We start from the raw sequence: 27,401 nt of genomic DNA, 5'->3' as shown, positions 1-27,401 counted from the left end.
TCTTTAAACTTACTAAACGTAGGTATGCTAAAAGTAAGCCCAGATATGACAAAAAGCATATTGACATTCAACCGGGTGGAAAGTAAAAGCAGGTAACTTTCATTATTCCACCTGGTTTACACATAAGAAATAACGTTATTACATACATAGTTGAAAATAAAAATAATTACACTAAAGTTCTATCCTAGAAACCAAAATCTAAATTTGTTGGATTTGTCTTGATTTTGACTCAAATCATAAGTAAAAATAGATTCAATCAACATTCACCTAGATCGATGATATAAAGATGGTCTGATTCGCTAATATTGACGTCTTATCTTCTCAAAGATAGTGCCAGAAGATAACTAATTTTTATCAGCCAGCTTATGCTGTTATGCTGTTATTACTCAGTGAGGCGTGTGCACTCCAGCTTGTTGCCCGCGCTTATAATTTTGTCCTTTTTCATATATTCTTGTATAAATCCTATTCACTAAGCGGTGGGTAAGTACTTTTGTGTTATTAAAATTATTTTAAGTGCTTTAATAAACGATATGCTCAAAACGTATGGATTAGTTTCAGACACTTAATATTGATTATTGTAGTGGTGACAGCTTATCTAAAACATTCCAAGAAATTTCAGGTGAAAATCAGTAATATTCAAATTATTATAACTAGAGTTAATTCAATTACGTTATCTTGCAATGATGTTTAATTAAAATTTGAAATATAATTGTTAGATGAAGAAAACATCGAAATTATACTGTCTGGATTCAGGTTGATAAATACAAATTATGTTTAGCAAGAGCTATCTAAATATTTATGGCTGTCTGATAATATTTATGATAGAAATTAATTTTCAATCAAAATTATTATCCAAAATAAATACCGGTGAAACTACTAAAAGTATCAAAGTAAAGTATCTAAAAGTACATCTAGTGAATCATATTAGAAAAGGTGTTCAGTTTGGATGTGTTATAATTTCGTTTTTAAAGCAGCAATAATGTAAAACAAACAACCATGAGTATTTTTTTGATTACACAGCTTTGATGACAATCACTAATTGTTATGCACATTTTACATTTTTAACTGCTATCGCAAACAAATTTATCCGACTTACAATACGTGTTATTACAAATCATTATAACATTTTTTTGCTTCTGCTTTTAACAGTCTTAGTTAATTGGTCTGTAAAATTGTCCGGCTACAAGCACCGCATTTTCCGCCCCATTTCAGTATTTTATACTGACTTAAGCTTTGTATACAGTGTGACCCATTTAGAATGGAAACACCCCTATAAAATTTTAGGTTATTAACCGATTTCAATGATTTTTTTTTTGAAATAATTAGGAATGAAATGTCTATTACGGGAGAAAATTTTAAATATTTATTTCAGTTTTCAGGTCATATTACGATACTTTTTCTTGATAGAAAATGGAGAGTTTTTATTAGCGATTTTTTTATTGAAAAAATTACTACGCCACTGGATCTATAGTGCTTTCAAATAGCTGTGACCAAAATTTCATGAAAATCCATTCATTAATAACAAAGTTATGACAAATTAAAATTCAAAAATCCTCTAAGCTAACGGTCACAAAAGAACACCCTGCATCAACTGTTGCCATAGAAATGGTGTTACTATTTATTTGTTTATTATTACTTATTAATAAATTAATTTCTAAAAAAAAAAATCAAAAAAAAAAAAATCAAAAAAAAAAAATTAAAAAAAAATCAAAAAAAAAAAAATCAAAAAAAAAATCAAAAAAAAAAATTAAAAAAAAATTTGGTCACAGCTATTTGAAAGCACTATAGATCCAGTGGCGTAGTAATTTTTTCAATAAAAAAATCGCTAATAAAAATTCTCCATTTTCTATCAAGAAAAAGTATCGTAATATGACCTGAAAACTGAAATAAATATTTAAAAATTTCTCCCGTAATAGATATTTTATTCCTAATTATTTCAAAAAAAAAATCATTGAAATCGGTTAATAACCTAAAATTTTATAGGGGTGTTTCCATTCTAAATGGGTCACACTGTATGATACATGAGAAAGTAAAGATTTCAGCAAAAATGGGCGGTGTCATTTACGTCACGTTGAAAGTTATTTTTTTATATATTTTTTTATATGTTTTACAGCTCCTATAGTAAATAAAACTTTTCTCTCTAATTTTTATTAAGATAATTAAGGTTACATTACAGGGTGTCTCATGTTCGACGCTTTTGTAATCTCGGTTATTTTTACAAGGATTGCGGTTTTTCCGAGGGTATGCTTTTTTTCAGTGACATTAAAAATAGCGTCAGTAGGATTTCTATAGTTATTTACCTAACAAGGAAAGTATGACACTTTTCCGCACGCTGATTGCAGTTGTCGCTATCGAGTGCGGAAAAGACACTTCCGGCACGTATTAGGTACAATATTTTTCCTACGATCCTGCAGAAAACTACAATTAGTATTTATGTCATGCTATATGTAGATGAAGGAGTTACAATAGAAAACCAGTCAATTAAATTTCTTACAGATGAGTTGTCATATCAAGTAATTATTAAATAACCACTTAAACTGAACAGGTAAAATAATAACTAAATACAACGTATAATTACGTACAAACATTAAATTATCAATGCAATCAAAATGGTGGCGATATGGACAATTCGTCCGCGTTTTAGAGGCTATTTTTTCTACGACTAATTGGAATTACTTACCAAATTTCACACAAATAAACACTCAATGTTTGAAACGTTTCCGTGTTTACATTATCACTTTTGAAGCTTGCTTAACTTCGTCTTTTAGGTTGAGGTGTTGAATGGATTTGATTCATTGTAAATTGTATCATTTGCTTTATTATATAATAAAGTAGGGGTTTTTATTCTATAATTGAACACTAACTGAAACTTGAACGGCTTTTTCATTGCCTCAAAACATAAGCCAAAATGCAATGTTTTGATGCCAACTGTCAGTGAGGATGACAATCAGAAGAATTATTTTGTTTACGTTCAAGATTAGCTGTAATTGGTCTATTTCATATCGCACGCTGAAAATTGCCTGAGATTGGTCTATTTCATATCGCACAGTTGCGGAAAGTCTAGGATCCTGTATTCGTTCAACCGTTGGCGATTGCCTACTTACTCGTTCTCTAAGCTGTTAAGGAATGAACCAATATCCCTGTAGGAGTAGAAAAAGTGCTTTACCACATAGACACATTTAAAATTAGTCGGGACTATACAAAGTATTGCAGAAAATTGTGGCGTAGTAAAGTTTTATTTTTTTTAATACCTGGAACTCTAAAACACAGTATTCAGGAAGTAAATAAGAACAGACTGTCATGAACCTATTTTGCTTAGTGTCAAGAACTCCTGAGACTTTATTGCCCTTCTTTGCAACTTCCAGTACCATGCTTTTCCTTTTGAGGCTATGCCCGGACTCACCACAAGCCGGAAAGGAAGTAGAGCAATCGAATAACAACAAATAGCGCTACCCACTTTTAAGGGGCCTCACAGTTAGGAACGCAAGTTTACCGAAGTTCTGTAGACCGTACAGGCACAAAAGCGGGAAAGCCCGCACGGCTAAACTAAAATCTAGTGAGATGTTTGGGAACAATAAAGTCAAAATGTGCTGCAACAATTCATTTAGTTTCTTTAAAGGTAACAGTTAAGCGTAACTCTGACTTATTTCAGTGCAAAGTTTAATTCAGTGAAAAACCCAGTGTGATTGGTTACTCTAGAGCAGCTATTTAGCAACGGCAAGTTTTATAACTGGAATCTATTTTAAGATTATGTTAATTTTGCTGTTAAATCCAAGTCTTGCGGTAATTTTTTTATAGTTATCAAAATAACAACGACATTAAGTTAGCTGACTTAGGTTCACAACTGTTTTGTGGTAACTGCGCAACTTAAAATGGCTACATTACCTCGACTTAGTTACACAGTGAGAGTTTCTACTCAAACTGAGAGTTCTAAGAGAAATAAAATAGAAAGGACCAACCTTGCAGCATCCTCACATGTAGAGAATGCCAGTAAAGCAAAGAAGGGGGTACCAAGCAGGCCTAAAAGTGCATGCACACATATATGGGTGCTCCACTTTACATTTAACAATCATGTGGAGGTAGGAGATCATCCACAAAAGAGGAGAGCAAGCAGATACATACCTAGGGTTGGTGGATGACCTGAAAGTAGTTCACCACGTGGTTTCAACCACAAGAGTGTCGATAAGGCTTTCTTGTTGTAAAAATGGTTTCTGATTCTAGAATAATCGTCTTCAAGGGTACGGGAAGCTCTAGGGCCTTTTACAGAATGCACTATTTGTCTCCCACATTGTACTAAGCACTATTTGTGCATAATAGTGATGTCATAACGCAAACACTGCGGTAGTCACCAATCGGCAATCACACTGGTTAATATTAAGAATGAAAGTGAAATTATGTTCTATTCGGTTACCCTCACCACTCCAAGGAAATACATTATTCAAATCAGAATAAACATTGAGTTTTATTTAATAAAATTTATACACATTTTTAATGCCTTAACGAGACTAAAATTTGTTATGCACATAAAAACCGTAACAATACCAAATCCAAAGGAGAAAATTGATTAAAATATCAAGCGACTGAAATAAAAGAAAAAGGGTACTATAGAGTATATAAAACTAAGCAAACTAGTTAAAAAAGAACTAAGAGAACAACTAATAAACGAAACTATAGATAAAAACAAGGACATAGAATGCTTAAGACCATATCTGGAAAAAAAGTAGTGTTACCACGAATTGGAGTCGAATCTTAAAAATCGTTGAGGAATATTACTCTGACCTATAAGAATCCAAAATACAAGGATTAAAACGATGATCAAACGGAAAAGGTGATAGTGAGAAACGTCGGAACTGAAGAAATGCCGGAGTTAACTGAGGAACCAGTAATGAAAGTCCTAAATAACATGAAACGCAACAAAGCATCCAGACAGGATGATATTACAACCGACTTCGACATGGTGATTGAAGGGAAAATTAATAACGACCTTAATGAATAAATGTTTCCAACAAAGTAAAATCCCTTGGAGAGAACTACCCTTGGGAGAAAAACTAAAAGAGGCAAAGCTTTAAGAGGTAACTAATTATTCACACATTTGTGAATAACGAAAAACATGTCGCAACACAAATTTCACAATTTGTTTGAAAACTATTAATCTTGAACCAGAAACTAATTAAGTGCAACATATTTTAGATAGAGAATTTTAAACAATATTTCACAGAGTAAGTATAGAGATTACGTAGCATTAAAAATGTAATATAATTATACCGGATTATTTGATATTTGTTCATAAAACGGATTAAGAAAATATCAAATAATATACGTGACGTAATAACAAATTATTAGATAGCAACTTTAGATAACTTTTCCAATTCAAAATATAGACATATCTATATAAGCAAACACCTTTTCAAAAGATTGAAATTTTTATGACAGAAGGAATTTTTAATAAAATTCTAAACCGTGTGTCATATGCCCTAAATATTTATTTATTGTAACAATAGATACTGTGTCAAGCGTTACCTAACAAATTAATAAGGCTTACATCACATCGACAATGAAATGGATAATTAATTAAACACTTCAATATTATTTTACACATTATCTGTATAAATTCACTTGTCTTTATGCGGCAATAAAAACGCAATCTAATCTCTGAAGTCGTAACTATATTATCGCAATATAATTGATTGCATTTAACAATTAACAGTTTGTGTTTAAAAATTTCCTGTAAAATATGTATAGAAAAACAGTAAATAACAGAACGAAGGACATTTTTATACAATAAATACAAGTTCCACATAAGAGTCACTAATGGGATATTTTTGTTAAGACTACGTAGTAAACAAATAAATAGTTGCAATTTCAGTAAGTTGTTGTGCCAGTAAACAGTCCAAAATTATGATAACTGTGTCTATAACAGTTTTACTATTTCTGTTTTATTACAATTATTTTGTATATAATTTTTTATTACTGGCTTTATAAGACCGTTTTTTTATAAAACTTTATTGACTTCGTATCCCTATATCGCTTCTTGTAACTTAACGGTCACGCACAAATTTGACCGTGATTTTTGTTTTATCAAAAAAAATGTCACCTTGCATGACTGTGTTACCTATTACTGATTCTGAAATAGCACAATATTACTTAGTAACAAGCAAAATTAAAATAATAAAAAGAAATTGACATTTTTTTAGATAAACCTGAATGAATAAAACTATTACAGTTTTGCAAATTTTAGTCAATTTCGAGACGTAGCTCCTGTAAAATGGCCGATATTGTTATTTGATACTTATTACTTTAAAAAGTGTCAATAATTCTGTTTTCTACACAAAGATTTGTATGAAGAAAATAAAACATAAATAGGATGACGTAACAACGAAACACTTTCCTTATTTGCCACACTGAAAACATTTACAGCAGGAAGATACGTTCCATCGAGGAATATCCATGGTAAACTTTTATTAAACCTTCCATTTTATGAGCTTCTTAAAATGGACAATTTTGCCCTTTGACAAATTTTCTCAAATGTTTACAATGAACCCGAAAGTATTTAGCAGCCAATATCAACTCTTGGAATTTAAACGTTTTCCAGAAAAAATGGATGTTAAAAAAATAACAATTTTCATGTTGGCAGCAGATGATATTTTAATTTGCGTGTGATGGCGCAGCGTGTTATTTTGTTTCGTTGAATGAAATGAATACTTACCATAAAAAGTCGTAGAAAAAGTATAGAATTCTACTTGCCTGCAATGGCTATTACTAACTCGATGACTTGCAACACTCACTTTTGGCACATGTCGCAAACTTCATCTTCGTGAGTAATAGCTATCATTACATGCTCGATGAATGATATACTATAACCTAGTTGTTGTGCAGCATCTGGTGACATCTGTATTCACTCTATGAGTTAGAAAGTACAAATGGCGTTCCTAAATCTAGGAACAGCCCCATCATTCGGTAAACACCGATCTGATTAGTTAAAAATGGTGAGGTTTTGTTTTTTGTTTATCAATCCCAATCCTCTGACCGGTTTTGCCGTATTACGGCTCATCAAAGAGGCTATAAGGCTTGATAACCAAAGAACAAATCCTTCATTCCAGTATAGTCAACTGGATGCCAGAGATCATAGTTGTTGTGCAACATCTGGTGACATCTGTACTCAATTCTATGAATTAGAAAGTACAAGTGGCGTTCCCAAATCTAGAGGATTGGGATTGATAAAGAAAAAACAAAACTTCACCATTTTTAACCAATCAGATTGATGGGGGGTCTCAGACAAACTTTGTCTTCTATCAGTAAAGCTTACTTACTGTTCTTGAAACTTTATATAATGATTATTTCTATGTATACATAAATATCGTTTTTTTGGGCATCATCTGATGTGTAAATCCGACAAATCCAAACAGAATGGTGCGGATCGCCTATCGATACCGTGTATGCCAGAGGATTAAAAACTGATCCTATTTATGATAAGACTTCAGTTTATAAGTGTGCATGACTACTATATTGTAATTTTAAATTTTTAATGAATACATATGTTTGTCCACGACAATTTAATTACATTTTTATATTTATTAAGGTGAACAATGGAGTCTCACCTGGAAGATCGGCATCGCGTAGGTGTGCCTGACGCCGTGTTGCTGGAAGACTACAACAGTGAGGACGCTTTTGTCAACAATCTAGAAAAGAGATTCAAGGAAGACGTAATTTATGTAAGTAAATATGTTACTGGCAAAGCATGTTAATAATACCTAAAAGACATGGGTAAAGTCTGAAATATTATTCAGGGCAGATTATGATAAACCAAATTCATCAGAGAATATCAGTGTAAGCCGTGCTTGAACAAAAAAAATGAGACACCAAAAAACATTTAGTACACCAAGCAAAGATTATGTAAGCTCTCTCTAACAGTAGTAGTACAAGTACTCGTTTCTTACCTGCCGGGCATTTTCCACCAAATACCTTATTTACAGTCAGGCATTAGGATCACTATTACCTTCGGGTAGCCTTTAAACAGTGGAGAAAATAAGGAAAATATTTTCCACTAAATAAGGCAAATTAGTTGGTAATAGTTATTTACATTACTAGTGTGGTATGAGCATTTTTATAGACACTAGTGGGAAGTATTGCTATGACGAGGTCTATGAATTAGTAACTGTTTAACTTTAGCTTAAGCGCGATAAAATCGATCATTACGTAACTCAAAAGAACCTATTGTCACGATTATTGTCATCCTGAAGATGAGATTTACTCAAATCTCCCTCACCTCCTAGTTGCATGATAATATCATCATAACTGACATCAGATTCACCCTGAACATTCATTCTAATAATCTAGTAAATAAAGAAAATTTCAATAAATAAGCTTGAATAAAAATTCTATTATAGGGATGCCAAGTTATTTTTAAGGTAAATAACTAAACCTATCTAACTTACTTTCTACCTAAAAATCCTGCTTCTAAATATATCATTGAAACTACAAATGTCTTTACAAACTACTTACAACTAATACTCTTCGTCAAAGAGTCCAAATTGTCCAAAATAAACCGTCAGTTGACCAATCTTCTTCTTTTCCGTTGAGGTGGATTGTTGAACTGCAAAGGCTGTACTTCGGTAACAGCCGGGTGGCCTCCTCGGTTATCGATTTAACCACTTCTGGAATAGGTCCTCTATCACAATCTGCTCCATGTCATAACGTGGACTAGACGGTACAATTGCTGGTAGCACTCGGTATTACACTCAGTAACTTCCGTTCCGGAAGGAAACAGCTTTCTAAGATCCCCTGATCTTCAATAGTCTGATTTTGACTCCAATTTATCTTTTTTTAAAATTGACTTTTTTAGCTCTCTCAAAGTCTCTCTGACAATCAACCACCATAAAAACAAAAAAATAGCTATTTATGTAACCAGTTACGAAAAGGGGGAGCAGCGAGGTCCTACAATTTGAATAAGTTACACAATAAGACATTTTCGAAACGTGTTGCATACATAATTTTTTCTAATTTTGACCAAAAAGCGGTAAAAACCACCTTTTAAAGTGATTTAACACAAATATTCACTTTCATAGCACCTTGTATAAACTGTGACAACGACATGTTATGATGGATGTCGCCCATATGTTTCTACGGAAATGCATAAAAACAGGGAGTGATGAAATGAACTTTTCATAACTAGTTACATAAAGTAAAACGTTTTGTCACTCTAATCAGTTTTGAAAAGTGTCACTTTATATGCCATAATTAGAAAAAAACCTTTTTTGCAACAGGCTTTGCAGGATAAGAACATTGGAGTAAAGATCAACGGGGAACTGATTAATAAAATTCGATATGCCGACGACACGGCCATTTTGTGTGATAGTATTCAGGGCCTTCAAGAATTGTTCGATTGTGACAAACACGACAGGAAGAGAAATAATGGGGGTGCAAATGAATGTCACTAAGACAAAATTTATGATATTCAATCGCGAAACGCACGCCGATGCTTCCCTACAGATAGACCAACAAAACATTGAGAAAGTTACCTAATTCAAATAAATTGGTTGCTATATCACGGAACAGCTAGACCCAGATAAAGAGACGGATCGTACGACTTTTCTGAAAATGAAATCATTTTTCTCTAACGACAACCTAAACCTAAAATTACGCCAAAGAATGATAAAATGTTATATTTGGTCAGTGTTGTTATATGGAGCTGAAACCTGGACTCTAAAGGCTACTACAATCAATCGCCTGGAAGCGTTTGAGATTTAGCTACATTGAAGAATGCCCCGAATACCCTGGACAGCTAGGCAGGCCAACAAAGCAGTGTTAAGCTATGAAGACCAGAAAGATAGCATACCTGGGGCATGTTCTCAGAAGAGACCGATACAGGGTGATTCAACTTATAATGAAGGTCAAAATCGAAAACAGCCGTGAAATCGAAAGAAAATAGATGTCATGGCTGAAGAACATCCGCGATTGGACAGGAATACGCAGTGCCAAACAACTATTCAGATTAGCCGAAAACCGCGAAAAACTCTGTAATTGCCAACGTTAGGGGAATCTGATATGACACCGAAAGAAGAAGATACTATTGGAGTTCACTGTAACTCAAAATGTCACAACTTGCTTGCTTGAACAAGTAAATTATAGATGATGGTTACCTTTACTTTGTTAATATGCGGCTTTAGTGTTCCTAGATTATTAAATATTTTTAAAATTTGCGTTCTGATTAAATGTTCTTTAAAAATTAAGAGCTTTATTCTTCTATCATTATTGCTACACCGTTCTTTAACCAAGCGAAAACGGATAAAGTGCGATTTATCAGGCTAAAACCTCGATTCCATCTTTACCCGTAAAAAATTGAAACAACTAATGTATTTCATTTTTACTTTACCGCCCGTTATTGTGATAGACTAGCCGTAAAAATAATCGAAAGCCCTAGGGTGTAAAATGATTGTTTACGCAATGGAAACATAGAGATAAACCAACATTTCAAAGTCATTATTGTGTAAAATTAATTTTTATTATGTAATTACAGACATACATCGGTCCAGTTTTGGTTAGCGTAAATCCCTACAAAGAACTGGATATCTACAATACAGAAACTGTTAAAGCTTATGAAAGAAAAAACTTTTTTGAAGTTCCACCACACGTGTAAGTACACTTTATTTCAGTAATACAACATTTTTAATTAAGAAAAGCAACGTTTTTCTACTATTTTCAAGAAAAGTCACATAATTTTATGATATAAGCAAAAATATCATTTGTATGATAATAAAATAGTTACTTATACGTATCAAAGGCTGAAAATATTGTTACGCAAATTTGGAAACGCGGTAAAGTTTAAATAGTGGAATTATAGTAGTGTTTTTAGTAGCTGAATTAATTATTGTACGGAGTGTTTTGAAGTGTGAATAAATTTATTAATTGTTGAGTTAAATTGACTTATTAGCAAAGGGTGTAGTCCTTCTTTCGGCCCATGGTATGTATAACATTATACGCACAAATGATCTTTGAATTGAAAAGTTTGAACAACTAGTATGGCTTATTTTTTATTTTTTTGCCCGTTGTCCATGACAAGTCGTAAAAATTTTCGGCCCTTGGGCGTAAAGTCGTTATTTCCGACATGAAAACCTAAGGGTAAATAAACATTAAAGAGTCATTTGTACGTAAATGTCATATCGAATGTTTCAGAGTTGTGGTGACAAAAGCCTAGGAGAGATTCTTCTATCAAAATAACGCAAAATATTCAAGAACACGTGTCAGTGCAAGTACTCAGTTCTTGTAATACAGGGTTTAAAATTTACAAAATACAAATTTATTAATACAATTATCACAGCCAACTATCGAGAATTGCCTATTTATCAATCCTTTAAACTGAACAAAATAGCAAATATCTATAAAAAAATTGTATGTTTCTAATCGAGCGCGATTAGTAATTTGGATGACTTAAATAAGTCAAGCACTAATGAAATTGAAAACACAGATTATTAGAAATAAGTACTTAAAACTGGATGATAGATAACTACAATTTTGTATGTAATTGAAAATTGCACTTGCATAATGAGTTTTTATACTCTATTAACGGCACGTTACGGACGATACGTTACGGAAACGACTTGGCTTGACTGTCAATTTCAGCGGTCAATCATAAATATTACAAATTCAATAAGATTATGGCTTTTTTAATTTATATCTAAATACCGACCATCGCTGGACACACTTCTTCTAAGACTAGTGTCTTAAAAAGTCCGAGAAGGTGCAGAGTTAGATTTAGCGAGGAAGATCATCAAATACTCCTAATGGAAATTGCAGCAAACAATCTCCATATCAGTGCACCCAAAAGGGCGGACATACATTCAAATTTTTGCCAAACTCCTCATAAAACCATCAATAAAATCAAAACAATTTGGAATTGGTGCTTCTTTTGCTTCAACTATATCATCATAAAGTCTAAACCGTTCCAGGTTAAGCTATTGCATGTTTCTTAAGTTTGATAATCATCACATAATCAATTCTTTTTGATAAAGGTGGCACTGATCTGCTAAACAAGCGTTCCAAAGTGAGTATGCAGGTCTCCTTAAGAGAATGCACAGTCCTTCTTGGGTTGTACTTCGATGTGTACTATCTGTCGAGAATTTATTGGAGAGACTCAATCGTTGAGCCAGTCTTGGAATATCATCTTTCTTAAAGCCAAGAAACCTTTTACACTCTTTTTCAAATAGGTTTTCTAAATAAAAGATTCCATACAATTCGCCCTCTTTTCATTCCGATATGGATTGAAAACTTTCAGTAATAAAAAATCATCCATATCACTATCTGAATCAGAGGATTCAAACAAAACAATATGTTTATCAACCATTTTGACCGATTTGTTTAAATTTTAAATGCTGTTTAAGGTTATTTTGTTATTTGTTTTTAACACTGCTTACAAATGCACCCGTATCGTGACGTTAGCAGGTATCGATCTAAAAAACCGGAACGAAAACTATTTTTTCTACGAATGTTTGCAAATAAGCTACTTTGCATACGTGTGTGCAAAGTGACACTTTCCCGCACACTTTTTAAAATGCTGATTATACCTTGCAACAGTGGTTTTATATAGACTATTATATATAAAATCTGCTTAGAATTTTGCGTAGAATTCAAAAATGTAATAATATTCAGGGGTTTCATATAAAAAACACGACTTTTTCACATTATTCTTCCGTACAGTTTAGGTAAATAAACCACCTTGTCTCTGTCTTTGAAAATGAGGCTTGTTTCCTTAGAAACCAAAGCTCATTGTCAAACAACGCATTTATATGCAATTTAAAGTCTACAACAGTGTTTATTCTTACTTATTTAAGTTAAAAAAACTATTTTAATAATGGATATCACTGAAGATGAACTTCCGGAAGATGTTCTAAAAGCCGCCAACATGGCTAGTTTGCAATTGCTGCCTCTCAAATCGAGAGAAAAATACGAGAAACAGTACGAGTTGTTTACCCAATGGTGCGAACAAAAGGGGATAAAAACCTTAAAGGAAGAGGTACTTTTAGCGTATTTTGTTACTTGAAGCAAAGAATTCAAACCTAACACAATGTGGTCAAAGTATTCAATGCTCAAAAATGTAATAAAAATAAAAAGAGACATCGATATCGGTGAATTTTATAAGCTCACTGCATTTCTGAAAAAGCAGAATGTTGGTTTTAAACCTAAAAAGGCGAAAATTTTTACAAAAGAAGAAATATTCAGTTTTATGAACTCCGCACCAGATGAAATTTACCTGTTAATTAAAGTTGCCACTATATTCGGACTTGCTGGTGCATGTCGAAGGGAAGAGCTAGCCAATTTAACCACTACAGATATTGAAGACAAAGGAAACCTCATAATTGTTAAAATTAGGGATTCCAAAAATCATACAGCAAGAAACTTTATAATATCAGAAGAAGTTCATAACGGAACCTACCTGCAACTGTACAGAAGATACACCGGCCTACGTCCAAAAAAGTCAAACAATCGTTTTTTCCTAGTTTACAGAAAGGGTAAATGTTTTTCGCAGTTTTGGAAAAATGCCTTCTGAAATAGCTATGTTTTTGAAGTTGTCAAATCCAGAACTCTACACAGGAAGGAACAAGGGAAGGAGTTATCAAGAGAAATATATACATAATGTGACAGAAACCTGCCATTATCAAGCCTTCTGTCACGTTCTATCAGCACTTCTCTTTAGAATCCGGTTTCCTGCTTTCAACAATTAGCACCCAGAGAGACTGAAAGTATTTTCCTTCCATGGGAGGAACCACCAGTAAAAGTCACACTTTCTAAAGACAGTTTCCAGCCACGTATTTATGTTGTATGCTGCTTTTTTTCATAAAACATAACATTGGTCGTAGAAAAAATTACATGCGCAACTCTGGGGTAAACTGCTTTTTGCCCCTTTTAACTTTGAAACCGTCGTGCAAATAACTATTAAAATTTGTCAAATATCGTTTTGTGTTAACGTATAAGTTAAATGGTTACCGATCCTTTGTCTGTGCGTTTCCGAAAACTGTCTATTATTCACCTGATAGCACTGAAAACAAGGTTTACTTTTTATAACGCCATTGTCGGATAAAATAAGCTAAGTAAAGAATATCAACTAGAGACGGTCATTCAGATACACTGGTACCTGTGGTTTGCAAAATAACAAAGATTCTTAAAGCTAGTAGTAGAATAACAGTTTAGCAATTTTGTTATTGTATTTATATTAACAAATCTCTTTAATCTTTCTTTAGATTTGCAGTCACTGACACAGCCTACAGGTCCCTTATTGAAGAGCACAGGGAGCAATGCATCTTAATTTCAGGTAATATTTGAACACTCATTTAGTTTTTCTTTGTTTTGTGCATGAAATAATTTATTTTGTAGGAGTATTACATTGTCTTTTTATAGGTGGCGCAAAGAAATCTTAATCTATAAATGACACTCAATGTTTTGTCACAGAATTTTTTTTTATTTCATAACTACAAAGACGGATTGAAAATATTATACCCGTATTTTTTTGTTTTCAAAAATATTAAGTCTAAATAGAAAAAAAATGATGATAAAAACTACATTAATCTCATGTTTAAAACGCCCGCCGCCGGTGACGTACTACACTATCAACCAATCAGCGACAGGAAGTGAAACAGTTGGCGTGCAACAACCAATAAAATCGCCCAGAATTACGTACGTCACATGCGCGCCAAAACAGATCTTTTAAATTTAATGGACAAATTCAAACTAATGTAGGAACATTTACGACTATAATTTTTCCTTCAAGAATATGAAAAATTATTATTTTGATCCTATTCTTTCGATTCCAATCATTAAAACAAAAATTTATGATATGTGAGATAGGCCCATTGCCACATAACCTCAAAATTTTATGGATAGGGTAGATCCAACAAGATCACACAGACCTACATGTTTTTATACATTTATCTCATTGTATCGATGAACGAAACTTTTTGTTTAAGTTTATAAAATAACCCATTGGTTCCGGACGTATCTGTTTCATAAAATTCATATGTATTTAGTGGGCTTTCACACCAAAGTATATATATATATAAATATATATACTTATTTTAAAATGTATATAAATTAATCAGTCGTTAACACTTGAAACGATCTGTGCTTCCAAACCGGAGTCAATACTACTAATTAGATTCCACTAAAAATGTGTTTTTGAACATCTATTCTAAAACACAGTTCCAAAAAAGTGTTTTCCTCGTAGAGTTTCAACATTCCTACGTTAATCATTGTAGAAAAAATAATTTAAAAAAATATGTCATTTATAGGTGAATCTGGTTCCGGAAAAACAGAAGCTTCTAAGAAAGTATTGCAGTACATTTCAGAAGTAACGGAAAGAAAGGGCGAAATTGAGAGGGTTAAGGACAAACTTCTTAATTCCAATCCGATATTGGAGTCCTTCGGCAATGCAAAAACTAACAGAAACATTAATTCTAGTCGGTTTGGAAAATTTATGGACGTTCAGTTTAATTTTGAGGTAGGTATTACTTTGTGGCATCAAACTAAAGACTTATCAATGTTCTGTTTTTAGGGAAACCCTGTCGGAGGTATAATTTTAAACTACCTTCTTGAGAAATCTAGAGTTATAAGTCAGGCACCAGGTGAAAGAAATTTTCATATTTTTTATCAATTATTAAATGGTGCTGATGAGGAAACGTTAAATCAGTTGTCTTTGAGGAAAAATACCAATGCTTACGCATACTTATCAAACGGGGTAAGAAAAACACAACTCTCAACGTCTTTATCACGTTAAAATCTCGATGTTTACAGAAATCAGCAGACTCAGGAATAAATGACTATAGAGACTTCATGGAAGTGAAAAAAGGACTTACTACTTTAGAGTTTAATGAAGAAGAGCAAGATGCAATGTTCAGTATAGTTGCGGGTATTCTTCACCTAGGAAATATAAACTTTTCAGAATCAAACGGTAGGGCCGTAATTCTCAAACCAGATTTGGTTGATACGGTAGCCAAGGTAAGTAACTATAAGTCCATTGTTATTAAATAATATAACAATTTGTCAAAACAGCTTTTTAATTGTGACGCTAGTAAACTAAACTTGGCACTTACGCAAAGAACAATAGAAACCATAAGAGATGTAGTGGAAACACCCTTAGACAAAGATTTGGCTGCGTATGCCCGTGACGCTTTGGCTAAAGCTATCTATGATAGGCTATTCAGTTGGCTAGTGAAGAAAATCAATACTTCTTTGGTTCCCACTGATGGTCGAAGAAATTCAGTCATAGGAATCTTAGATATTTACGGATTTGAAATTTTTCAAAGAAACAGGTAAGGAAATAATTGACAGTTGAAAATTTATTCAGCTTAAAACCAACAGTCAACTTTTCAAACGAACGACAGTTCTTTTCACATATTCATCCATAAATAGCATGTGAAACCAAGTAAATTTTATTTCAAATTGTTAAAAGGATCAGGTCGAGCGTGTGCAAAATTAAATGAACTCGGTAAAACCTGTCATCCGTCAAAGATGATTACTAAGATTAACTCCTGTAACATAACTTTTGGAGACGTTTCATTATCTTGGCTACTTTACAACATCCTGTTGGGACGACAGCCCAAAGTTTAATGCTTCAGCAACGACCAGAGATGCCATCATGGAACAAGTTATTGCACACCCGCTACTATTTCTAAAATTGGTGAATAAAATTGAAAGATAGGAGTACATAACATCCAATTTTGACACAAAGTTTATAATTTTTGGAGGCAGAGTCGCTTTGCGTAAATACCATCAGGACCAATGGGCTTCCTCTAACAACGTGGAGACTGCCAGACTCGCCAGCTTGGAGTTTTAACTAAAATACTTACCATCCGGCATTCAAGAAAATTAAATTTCTACCAACCAGTGGAGCAAGCCAAGTTTCGAAGCGAATACATCATAACTGACCTAATAGAAAAATCAACAGAATACAATATTCCCATATACCTTGCATTTGTTGTTTTCAAAAATGCATTTGAATGTATAGAAACATGGTTCTTTTTAAATGCCCTCAACAATGTCAGGATAGAGACTAGGTTAGAAGTGCTCTTTGCTATGCAAAAAATATATACAATGTATGAGCACGCAACAATGCAAGTAAAACTTAACGAATATACAAAAACCGACAAAATTAAATCGCGGAGTACGCCAAAGCAATTCACTTTGGCTTTGGAAGATTTCTTCAAAAAACTTCAGTGGGGACAATAGGGAAGATTGATGGATCATTTCTAAATAATCTACGCTTTGCAGATGACAATGTCATCAATTCCAACACTTATGCTAACCTAACTAACTTATGGACCAAAACAATGAACCTCGACAATGCTCATATCAGCATAGGCGATCGTTTATCTAGGTCATACAATCAATCTAGGAAAAGAAAATCAAATACCGGAGATAAGAGAGAACTAAACAAGTGAGATTCACGTGGTCTGCAATAGGTAAACTTAAACGAAAGGTCTATTCTGCCCTGGGCAACGTACGGATTGGAGACAGCAACACTGACTAGACAGAGCTGGGGATTTTCTTTACAAATAGAGTGAGGAATCAAGAAATTACAAGAAAAACCAGAGTTACAGACGTAATATAACGAGTGGCCGAATTAAAGTGAAGCTGGGTAGGGCATGTTGCAGGTCAGAACAGTGAAAAATAGACCATCAGGTTGTACTTTGGCGACTCAGAGAAACAACGAGAGGTAAGCCACAAAGGCGCTGGATAGATGATATCAAGGAAGCAGTAGGTCAAAGCTGGTTGGGGATAGCACAAGGCCGGCTGAAGTGGAAGAGATTACAGCCACATGACCTATGTCCGAAAACGGATGAAAAAAGGCTGGAGAATGGAGGACATGACACTTTATGGTTTAAACGCGTTTTACTCTGTTTTTTTGACTTTAAAAAAATGTCTTATTACTGATCTGAACATTCTTTTTTAAAGTCGAGTGCGATAAAGTTACTTTTCCGCCTTGCAAGATTAATTTCCAAAAAAATGTATAATAAACCTGCAAATTTTTGAAGTTTATATCTGTAGAGCGAAAATACCCATTTGCACCAACCTTTTCATGAGATGTCAAGCGAAGAAAAAATGAGTGCGTTATTTTATTTAAAAAAAAAAACATTTGAATCAAAAAACCATAACTGTTTATTTGATTTCTCAATTAAGAATACACTTTTAATCATATACTCGTAGGAAAAATTTTGTACCTAACACATGCGGAAAGCGTCTTTCCCGCTCTTTAACTGCTTGTCCAAACTCCGCTTTGCGTCGTTCTGGCAACACTTGGCTGGAAGTGGCACTTTTCCGCAGCCTCATTGCAGTTGAACGAAGAAGAGTTCGGTCCGCTATCGAGTGCAGAAAAGACACTTTCCGCATCTATAGTACAATATTTAATGGCAGAGGATTAAATTCTATGTGTAATGGTATTCCTTAAGAATCACACTAGACTACTTTGTATTCTGGTCTTCTTGGTCACTATGTAATATTTGTTACAGTTTTGAACAATTGTGCATAAACTTCTGCAATGAGAAACTGCAACAGTTGTTCATTGAGCTGACTTTGAGATCGGAGCAGGAAGAGTATGAAAAGGAAGGAATTCAATGGGAACATATAAGTTATTTCGATAATAAGATCATTTGTGATCTAATTGAAGAGAAACATAGAGGTAAGTCGGAGAATTAATGTCATAGGGGCAAGAAAGGCAAAACATTGTAAATAAAAAAAATATTCATTACCTTTTTGTATACTTCTGTAATATAGTAACTTTAATGTTTTAGATATACTTATTAACGATACAAGTACGATAACGAGTGAGGGAGGTTATAATAAACAGAGTGCGTTATTTAAGCACAGTTACTACAGAAACTTAAGTGTCATAAGATTATCTAAAAAAATACCATTTACCTAATAAATTTTAGGTTTCTGTTTTGCCCAATGAATTAAAGGATTGTAAACAATGCACGAAAAAGCAAAGGGGATAATTCTTCACCTGAACCAGGACAGTCATTTCATTGAGTCATTTTAAAAAAATTGATTTTTTAAACGAAAAAAAATCTTTTTAAAACGAAATTATCGGCAATTGTAAAGCTCAAGTGGTTTTACTACCGAATATTTCCCTCATGTGTTAAATGTCCCATAAGAGCAGTGCATTTTCACCAGAATGACAGCGATAATTTCACGTCCTTATGGAATCATAATAATGCCACTGACAGTTATGACTATCATTATTAATGTCATTTTAGACAAGTAAACTATCAAATAAGACGTGTGTTATAATTCATAACTCTAAATTATAACTAAAAATTATATGTAATTTTGAAATGTCGTATTTTTTATAAAGGTGAATAGTCGAGAAAGCAGTATTTGGTCCATATTGACGATGAGGCAAATTTTTTTTGCAAATGTAAAAAATAAGCCAATAGAACCTTTTCATTGATACCTTTGATCTTCCTTAAATTCATCATCATGCTTCTTCCGCTTCCGTAAGGATATCCTCATCAGGATTTTCATCGCTTTCTTCCATTTTCTATACGTTTTTTCCTTCCAAAAAGCTTCCTTTTTCTGCAAGGAAAACTGACAAGTATCAAAATTTATTTAAACATTTGCTAACAAACAAACAAACAACACACTTTGACTAATATTTAAAAAGTCACTGCCAAATCATTCTGACATTTATAGGTTACTGAGATGCAAGAAGCTTTGATTTGTCCCATAAATAACTATTAATGTCCAAATATACTTCAACCTAATAAAAATGAGACTTTTTGGTGACATTTTGAGAAATAATCTCACTAAATACCGTTCAAGCCTTTAAATTGAAGAGAGAATTTTCATTTTAGCATGTTTTCCTTACAAATTTTCCTCGTCCTAAAGGACTCGTGAATTATTCGTATTACCCCCAATAATATTGGACCTAAATTAGACTTATAAATGACAGAAAGCTGCTGTGATGACTGAATTCGAAATGGTACTGTAATGTCGTTTTCGACTAAATCCATATCTTAACACACGTGATTTTAATTGGAAACCAGCCAAAATTATTGTTTTTCTCGGTACTGCTTCAAAATTTAACTTTTTTACACTCTTCCCACTCTGTATAGAACCGATATAGTCTAATAAAATCAAAGTTTGTTCCATCAGCTAAAAGTCGATAAATTGAAATACATGACTGTCTAAACCGCATCAAAATCCGTTGTTTCGTTTCAAAATGACAACGTTATAAAAATGACCCCAAAAAATCACTCTCCCATCTGAGGTGGAGCGCAGTTTATTTCAATAGTACTACAACTACCACCCACCAGTTCATATCTTCTTCTTTAAGTGCCATCTCCTCTCAGAAGGTTGGCAATCATCATGGCTATCCTCACTTTCGATGCTGCAGCTCTAAACAACTCAGTGGAACTACAGTTATACCATCCTCTCAGGTTATTCAACCAAGAGATACGTCTTCTTCCTCTGCTTCTTTTCCCCTGTATCTTTCCCTGCATAATGTTCTGCAACAATACATATTTATCTCCCCTCATCACATGGCCCAGATATTGCAGCTTCCTTATTTTAATTGTGTTTAATATTTCCTTTTCTTTTCTCATTCTTCCCAGTACCTCCTCGTTTGCTACCATGTCCACCCAACCTATTCTCAAGATCCTTCTATATGACCACATCTCGAATGCTTCCAGTCGGTCGCTTATCTCTTTCTTTAACGTCCAGGATTCCATCCCGTACAGCAACACCGAGAAAACATAGCATCTCAATATTCTGACTCTAAGGTGTAGATTAAGATCTCTACTGCATAGCACATTCCTCATTTTGTTGAATAGAACTAGAAACTTAATGTATACTTTTAGGATTGATTGCCTATATGGACGAAGAATGTCTAAGACCAGGAGAACCCAACGACAGAACATTATTAGCCAAACTCAACAACCGTCTCAGCTATCACGAGCATTACATAAGTCATGAAAAAGCCGATACTAAACTTCAAAAAATCATGGGTCGTGACGTAAGTTGCTTTGACTTTAGCGTTTTAAGTAAACATAACATCAATCTGAATTACCAGGAATTTCGTCTGGTTCACTATGCTGGTGCAGTGACTTACAACGTGGCATCATTCATAGATAAGAATAATGACTTGCTCTACAGAGATCTTAGAGAAGCGATGAGTAGTTCTTCAAACAATATTCTTCAAGCAATATTTCCCGAGTCTGAGCAAAAAAGTAAAAAACGTCCGGACACTGCTATAACTCAATTTAAAAATTCTTTGAATAATTTGATGAACATTCTTAAGGACAAAGAACCCTCCTATATTCGCTGTATAAAGCCGAATGAATTGCAAAAATCTGGTAAGATAAAAAATAATTTGGAAAGACATCGAAAAGTATTAACAGATGAGAGTACATTTTAGGTACTTTTGATTCTGAAATAGTAAAACATCAAGTGACTTACCTGGGTTTAATGGAGAACCTTCGAGTAAGAAGAGCTGGATTTGCGTATCGCCGCACTTATGAAAGATTCCTCAAACGTTACAAATGTTTGTGTAAGGATACATGGCCAAACTACCCTGGCAGTGCTAAAGATGGCGTACAACACCTAGTGTGCTCTTTGGGTTATGAATGTGATGAATATCAAATGGGAAAGTATGTACTTCAAATATATTAAATTTTAATAGAATAATTCGAATCATTCATTCTAAAACGAAAACGGTAATATATTTAATTATTTACCGAGAGAAGTTAATTTCATACTTCGACAACACCTGCAATTTTCATAACATTATCGAAATGATTTAAAGTCGGCATATGAAACTATTATAGACTATCAATAAATTATTCAATACAAATTTATATTTGTTTTCAGAACTAAAATCTTCATAAGACACCCTCAGACGTTATTTAGAACTGAAGATGCTTTCCAATTGAAAAAACATGAACTGGCTTCGATTATCCAAGCACAGTGGAAAGGAGTGCTGCAACGCAGATGGTACCGAAAGGCAAGGGAAAGTGTCATTGTCATACAAAAGTATATTCGGAGGTATTTGGCTAGAACCAACGCCAAAAAAAGGAGAGAAGCTGCAGAAACTATTAGATCGTAAGTACAGTACTACAGTTCAAGTTTTTTAACGAACTCAACATTAACTTAAATACACTTTGGTATTTCGGCAGCTCGAAACGTAAGAGGCTCAGTTAGTCGGGCTAGAGCCACTGAGCCCCAGATGGCTACAAAAAGGTCTAAAAAATCGTTTAAAGGCACGATCAGAGCAAAAGATATAGTCATTACTCGTGGAAACTATAACCGTCACTGTCACATCCACGTGGTCTTCTCCTAGGTTTTCACCCTTTTCGCCTCTTGGAAGTGCACCGCACAAGACAATTCCCCGTAGACTTTTAGGAATCGACGGTCCCACCATCTCCACTCGACCGGCTGCGGAATTCGGTCGTCAACTTCAAATTTCCCTGAACACCATTATGAGTATACCGTGAAAATTATACCAAAGAAATATGATAACAACTGGAAGAACACGCTCACCGTCAAGAATCTGTAGAGAGCTCTTTGACAAAGTAAAGTAACCTTATCAACCAAAAAATTAAAACCACAATCGCAGACCATTAAAGATAAACGGGGAAAAAGTATCACTAACCCTGAGGGCATAGGAGCGAAATAAAAAGAATAATGTAAAACGTTGTTCTCTAGTGACGATGAAGAAGCAGATGCACAAAAAATTAATGAGGAAAAAAAACATACCAGGTGTCCAAGAGCACCCTGGACATAGGAGATTAACATGGGAAAACGGTTTTGATTTTTTTGCGCCTGTACGGTTGATTTGATTGAAAAATCGGATCTCACCAATCTTCTCGTGTAAAAAATGTAAATGGAAATGAAGAGACAGGAGAACAAGAAGAGTTACCCACTATCTGAGAAAACCATTTGTCTGACAGCAAAGAAAATGATGATCATAACATATTGCCTGAAGTGTAAGAAACCACTCCCACTCAATTACATCCCAAGTGTTTTAGTTAAATGTAACCTAATCATATAATTGTTTTTAAATTAATTATTTTTGTAGCTTTTTTGCCATTTCTCAAAGCAATACCTTAATTAATACTTAAATTTGTATCTTGAATTTGCTAATTACGTAAAATTTACGTGTCAGCAGTATTATGCGGCACAAAATAGCAACAGCGTTCTAGGGTTAAATTTAGATTATTATGTAAGAAACATCACAGAGAAGAAAAAAATTCGCACGGTATATGACTCATCAAAGTTTAAACAACCACAGACTTTGGACAAATACGAAAAATATCTTGCTGATAGACTGGCATGCGGAGGAGCTGGCCATAACAACAGCATTGAAGAACAATCGCAAACGCTGAAAACAGTGACCAGTGGTACGGAAAAAAAATGTTTGGAAGAAAAGAAGAAAAAAGGTGTGGTACGACAAAGATGTAAGTTACTGAACGCTCAAAAGGACAAAGCCAGAGCAGTTGGCGCTGCATCACCCTTCGGAAGAAGAAGAAGAACAGAATTACGAAAACAGTCCAAGAATGCTTAAGCAAGAAATGTTTACTGATATGGAACAAAACCAAAATCAGCATAAATCCAGTGAGTTCTTTACACAAGTCAGTAACCCCAAAACTGGGTTCCAACCAAGATAAGGACAATTATTAAAAAAGAAAGATGACTTTATCGTCTCAGGTAGCGAAGAAATCCTTGCAGCCTGGAAACAGCATTTCAAGAGTCTTCTGAACTCAAGAGAAATAGAAGTGCAAGTATCACAAATATACCATGCAGTCGACCTCACATTGGAGGAAGTAACGAAGGCGATGAAAAAAATGAAGAAAAACAAAGCACCCAGAAAAGATGGCATTCCCGCGGAATGTATTAAATATGGAAAGAAAATATTACACCAACGAATACATAAATTCATTGAATGTATATGATGGAAAGCAGAACCGTTGCGTAAGAAGTGGAACGTGTGTAATATAATACAACTTCATAAGAAGGGAGAGAGAATAAAGTGTAAAAATAACACAACAGAAATTTCGCTGATCAATGTGCCTTATAAAGTTTTAGCCAATAAAATACTGGACCGACTAACACTTCCGTTTGACATCTACATTGGTAATTATCAATGCGGTTTTAGAAGACCGCTGAAAAATGATGCTGAAAAAAACATGGGAATTTAACCATGAGCTGCACAAAGACTTTAGGTAGGCTTATGATGTATGATAGTATGACTTGATTATGACAATAGAAAAAAACAAGGGTTGTACTGCTACAGTGGAAGTAAGTAAAGAAGTTAGAAACTGAAAAATCTCAAAGTGAAGACAAAATAATGGCAAAAGCACTCAAAGAAATGGGGATTGAAACAATGTTCAGTATATGTAATGAAATCTGGTGACAAAAAAGGATCATCAATGGACTGCAATAGCTACCGTATAATAGCTCTAATTTCCCCCACAAGTAAAGGTTCTCCTTATTACTATCATTAACGAGAGATTAAAATACATACTCTTACCACAGATTCTACAAGAACAAAGCGGATTTGTCACTGGAAGAGGCATACGAAAATATATACTCAACTTTGGGCAAATAATGGAGAAATCTGGAAAATTTAAATATAAAACGGAATTATGCTTTGTGGACTACTCAAAGGGTTTCGATAATGTAAAGTGGAATACAATGTGGAGCATACTAAAGAAAATGGGTACCCCGGAGTATCTAATCCAGCTATTGACAACTTTACATTAACAACACAGCAAACTTAATCGTCAGCAACACATACTCCGACGCCTTCAAACTAAAAGCCGTCGCCCGTCAGGAACACCAACAGTCGGTGGGCGAAAATCAGCAACCTCCGCTAAGCGGACGATACCTTAATACTGGCGTCCTCCACAGAAGAACTCGGAACACATATTAAGTATATTAGACACTGTTGGTAGAGAATATGGACTCCAAATTAATGCACAGAAAACTAAAGTAATGATGATCATCGACAAATGCACAAGTAACCAATCGAATAAACGAAATGTAGCAAAACATGGTGATCAGCAACAGCCAAACTTGCTTAAATCTGGAAAAATAATCACTATTACGCCTGGTACGATCACTTCTCTTTCCTATCGCTACTTACGCCGTTTGACCATCAAAAAGGACAACATATAGTGGCTTTTGAAATGTGAGTTTATCGCAAAATGATGTGCACACCCTGGACAGCACACCGCACAAATATCTCAATATTGACAGAACTTAACATCACCACTAGACATACTACCACTATTACCAAAGAATGTGAGAAGGTGAATGAGATATTAATGAGGGTAAAAAAACGCGTTCAGTGGATTGGACTGGATTTCCAATAAACAAAAACCTTACATCAGATAACCAATTCATTGTTTTTTATTAACGACAATTTTTGATATTTAGTTTCATCACTGTTTTGGATAAAGGTTGAAAGAATGAAAAACATTGCTGTATTTGTATTGACTTGTGTTTGAACAACCTTTAGAGCTCTATCTTTTACAGGTTTATTCGCGGCTTTATTACTCGCAATGACCCACCAAATGAAGACAACAGAAAGTTTATTTTGGCGACAAAAATTAACTGGTTAAACCGGCTTGCTAAAAATCTTCCCCAGAATATCTTAGAAAGAACTTGGCCGCCCTCTCCCAGAATATGCGAAGAAGCTTCCAAACAGCTTGAAGTCATGTACGAAGCCAATTTATCTAGACGCTATAGATTGGCTCTCACTCCAGAAAGAAAACGTCAGTTGGAATTGAAGGTGTTAGCCGAAAAGTTGTTCAAAGACAAAAAGAAGAGTTACCCGCAGAGTATTCCCGTTCTCTTTGTGAACGACCGAGTTTCGGAACAGGCATCTGCATTGAAGAAAACTTATGCTAGTCAACTCAACGGAGATAAAGAAATTGTAAATACGTGTCAAATTTAGTTTTTTCAACGTGTAACTTTAACAAAATATATTTTTTTTTTAGTACGCCACTTCGGTAATGAAGTACGACCGTCATGGTTACAAACCTCGAGAGAGGATCATCATTGTTACCAATAACAATCTTCATGTGCTGGAATGTAAAGGTTCTGTAAAACTAAAGCATGTTCTGCCGCTCAAAAAACTAAAGTTTGTTGTGACTCATGAGCAGGACAAGATGGTTTTAGTCAGAATACCTGAGGACTTACTTAAAAAGGACAAAGTACGATGTTCTTGGAGTAAAACACAAATTATCTAATTCTCACTATATTTACAGGGTGATTTAATTCTGGAAGTTCCTTACCTAATAGAGGCTATAACAATGATTATTGACGCTACAAAGGACCATTCCTTGCTAACCATCATTGATACTTCTACGTAAGTGTTGGTTAATTAATAAAACCTGTGTTATGCTAAACCTCTATATTCTAGTATTGAACACCATATGAACGGTAAGAATGGAACAATTGAAATTAAAGTAGGAACGCCCGAAAGAATTCACAAAGACAAGAACGGGAATCTACTTATAGTAAGTTGAAAACTAGCAATTACAGGATTATTACTACAGTATTTATTTTTAAAGGTTTCTGCTCCGTAATATGACTCAACACAATTTGGGATGTAACACCGTACTTAAAAAACCAAGCTCGCAAAGTAGCATTTGTTGGCGTATTATACCTAATTTATATTATATAAAATTGAAGATATTTGTTTCAATTTTCCTGTTGTTAACCATTATTAATTTATCTAACTGTTCTTTAAAAATGTATTAATATTAAAAAAATGCTTCATAATAATGTGTGGTAATTTTGTGGTTAATAATTAATTATTACATCATTTTTACCGCGACGTATACTGTGTTGAAAAATAATAAGCACCCTGGAAGTGATGGTCTTCCTGCAGAATTGTTTAAATTTCGAGGCAAAACGTTCATAGAACAAAAACATAAAATAATAGTTAAAGCTTGCACCGAAGAACAAATGCCAGATGAAACGTGTACTGGAATTATTTGACCATTACACAAAAATGATGATCAACTTAAATGCAAAAACTATAAAGGAATAACACTTTTTAACACAATTTATATAATTGGTAGGTGGGTTCCTGGGTTGTGGTCCAGTAAAAGAAAAAACATACCAAGTTTTTAGAATTGTGTGTCTTTAGTTCAGACGTTCAATCTTTACTCGGAGGAAATCATTCAGAGAGCACTGGAAGAAACAACAACGGGAATAAAGGTTAATGGAATACCCATTAACAATATCCGGTATGCAGACGACACCATACTTATTGCCGAAACAATAGGAGGGTTACAGAGCTTGGTTGACCAAGTAGTGAAGAGCAGCGAGAAAGGAGGACTTACCTTAAATATCAAAAAGACCAAATTCATGATCATTACAAAGTCAGCTCAACAACAGGAAAACCTATG

General features: G+C 34.0%; 1 protein-coding gene and 1 long non-coding RNA gene across 2 annotated transcripts; one reads left to right on the top strand and one right to left on the bottom strand.

Moving 5' to 3' along the window:
• The first annotated feature begins 324 nt into the window (after positions 1–324).
• On the top strand, positions 325–26,772 carry Myo61F (unconventional myosin 61F). The gene is made up of 18 exons (XM_081976074.1): positions 325–480; positions 7,580–7,712; positions 10,517–10,632; positions 14,235–14,305; positions 15,279–15,487; positions 15,542–15,724; positions 15,781–15,984; positions 16,039–16,298; positions 18,495–18,664; positions 20,844–20,998; positions 21,056–21,338; positions 21,401–21,632; positions 21,853–22,083; positions 25,519–25,918; positions 25,983–26,198; positions 26,253–26,353; positions 26,408–26,504; positions 26,559–26,772. The coding sequence occupies exons 2-18, from the start codon at positions 7,587–7,589 to the stop codon at positions 26,571–26,573; spliced, it is 3,069 nt and encodes a 1,022-aa protein (XP_081832200.1). The 5' UTR covers positions 325–480; positions 7,580–7,586; the 3' UTR covers positions 26,574–26,772.
• Positions 18,123–20,850, bottom strand: LOC145726828 (uncharacterized). The gene is made up of 2 exons (XR_014177691.1): positions 19,439–20,850; positions 18,123–18,375 (listed from the first exon to the last, which is right to left on the bottom strand). It is a non-coding gene; the product is annotated as an uncharacterized LOC145726828 (long non-coding RNA).
• Positions 26,773–27,401: the final 629 nt, after the last annotated feature.

Source organism: Ips typographus, linkage group LG3 (genome assembly GCF_016097725.1).
Source record: "Ips typographus isolate SLU linkage group LG3, UJ_Ityp_2.0, whole genome shotgun sequence".
Lineage (NCBI taxonomy): Eukaryota > Metazoa > Arthropoda > Insecta > Coleoptera > Curculionidae > Ips > Ips typographus.
Note: the sequence above shows the minus strand (reverse complement) of the source record. Positions and strands in the feature narration are given on the sequence as shown.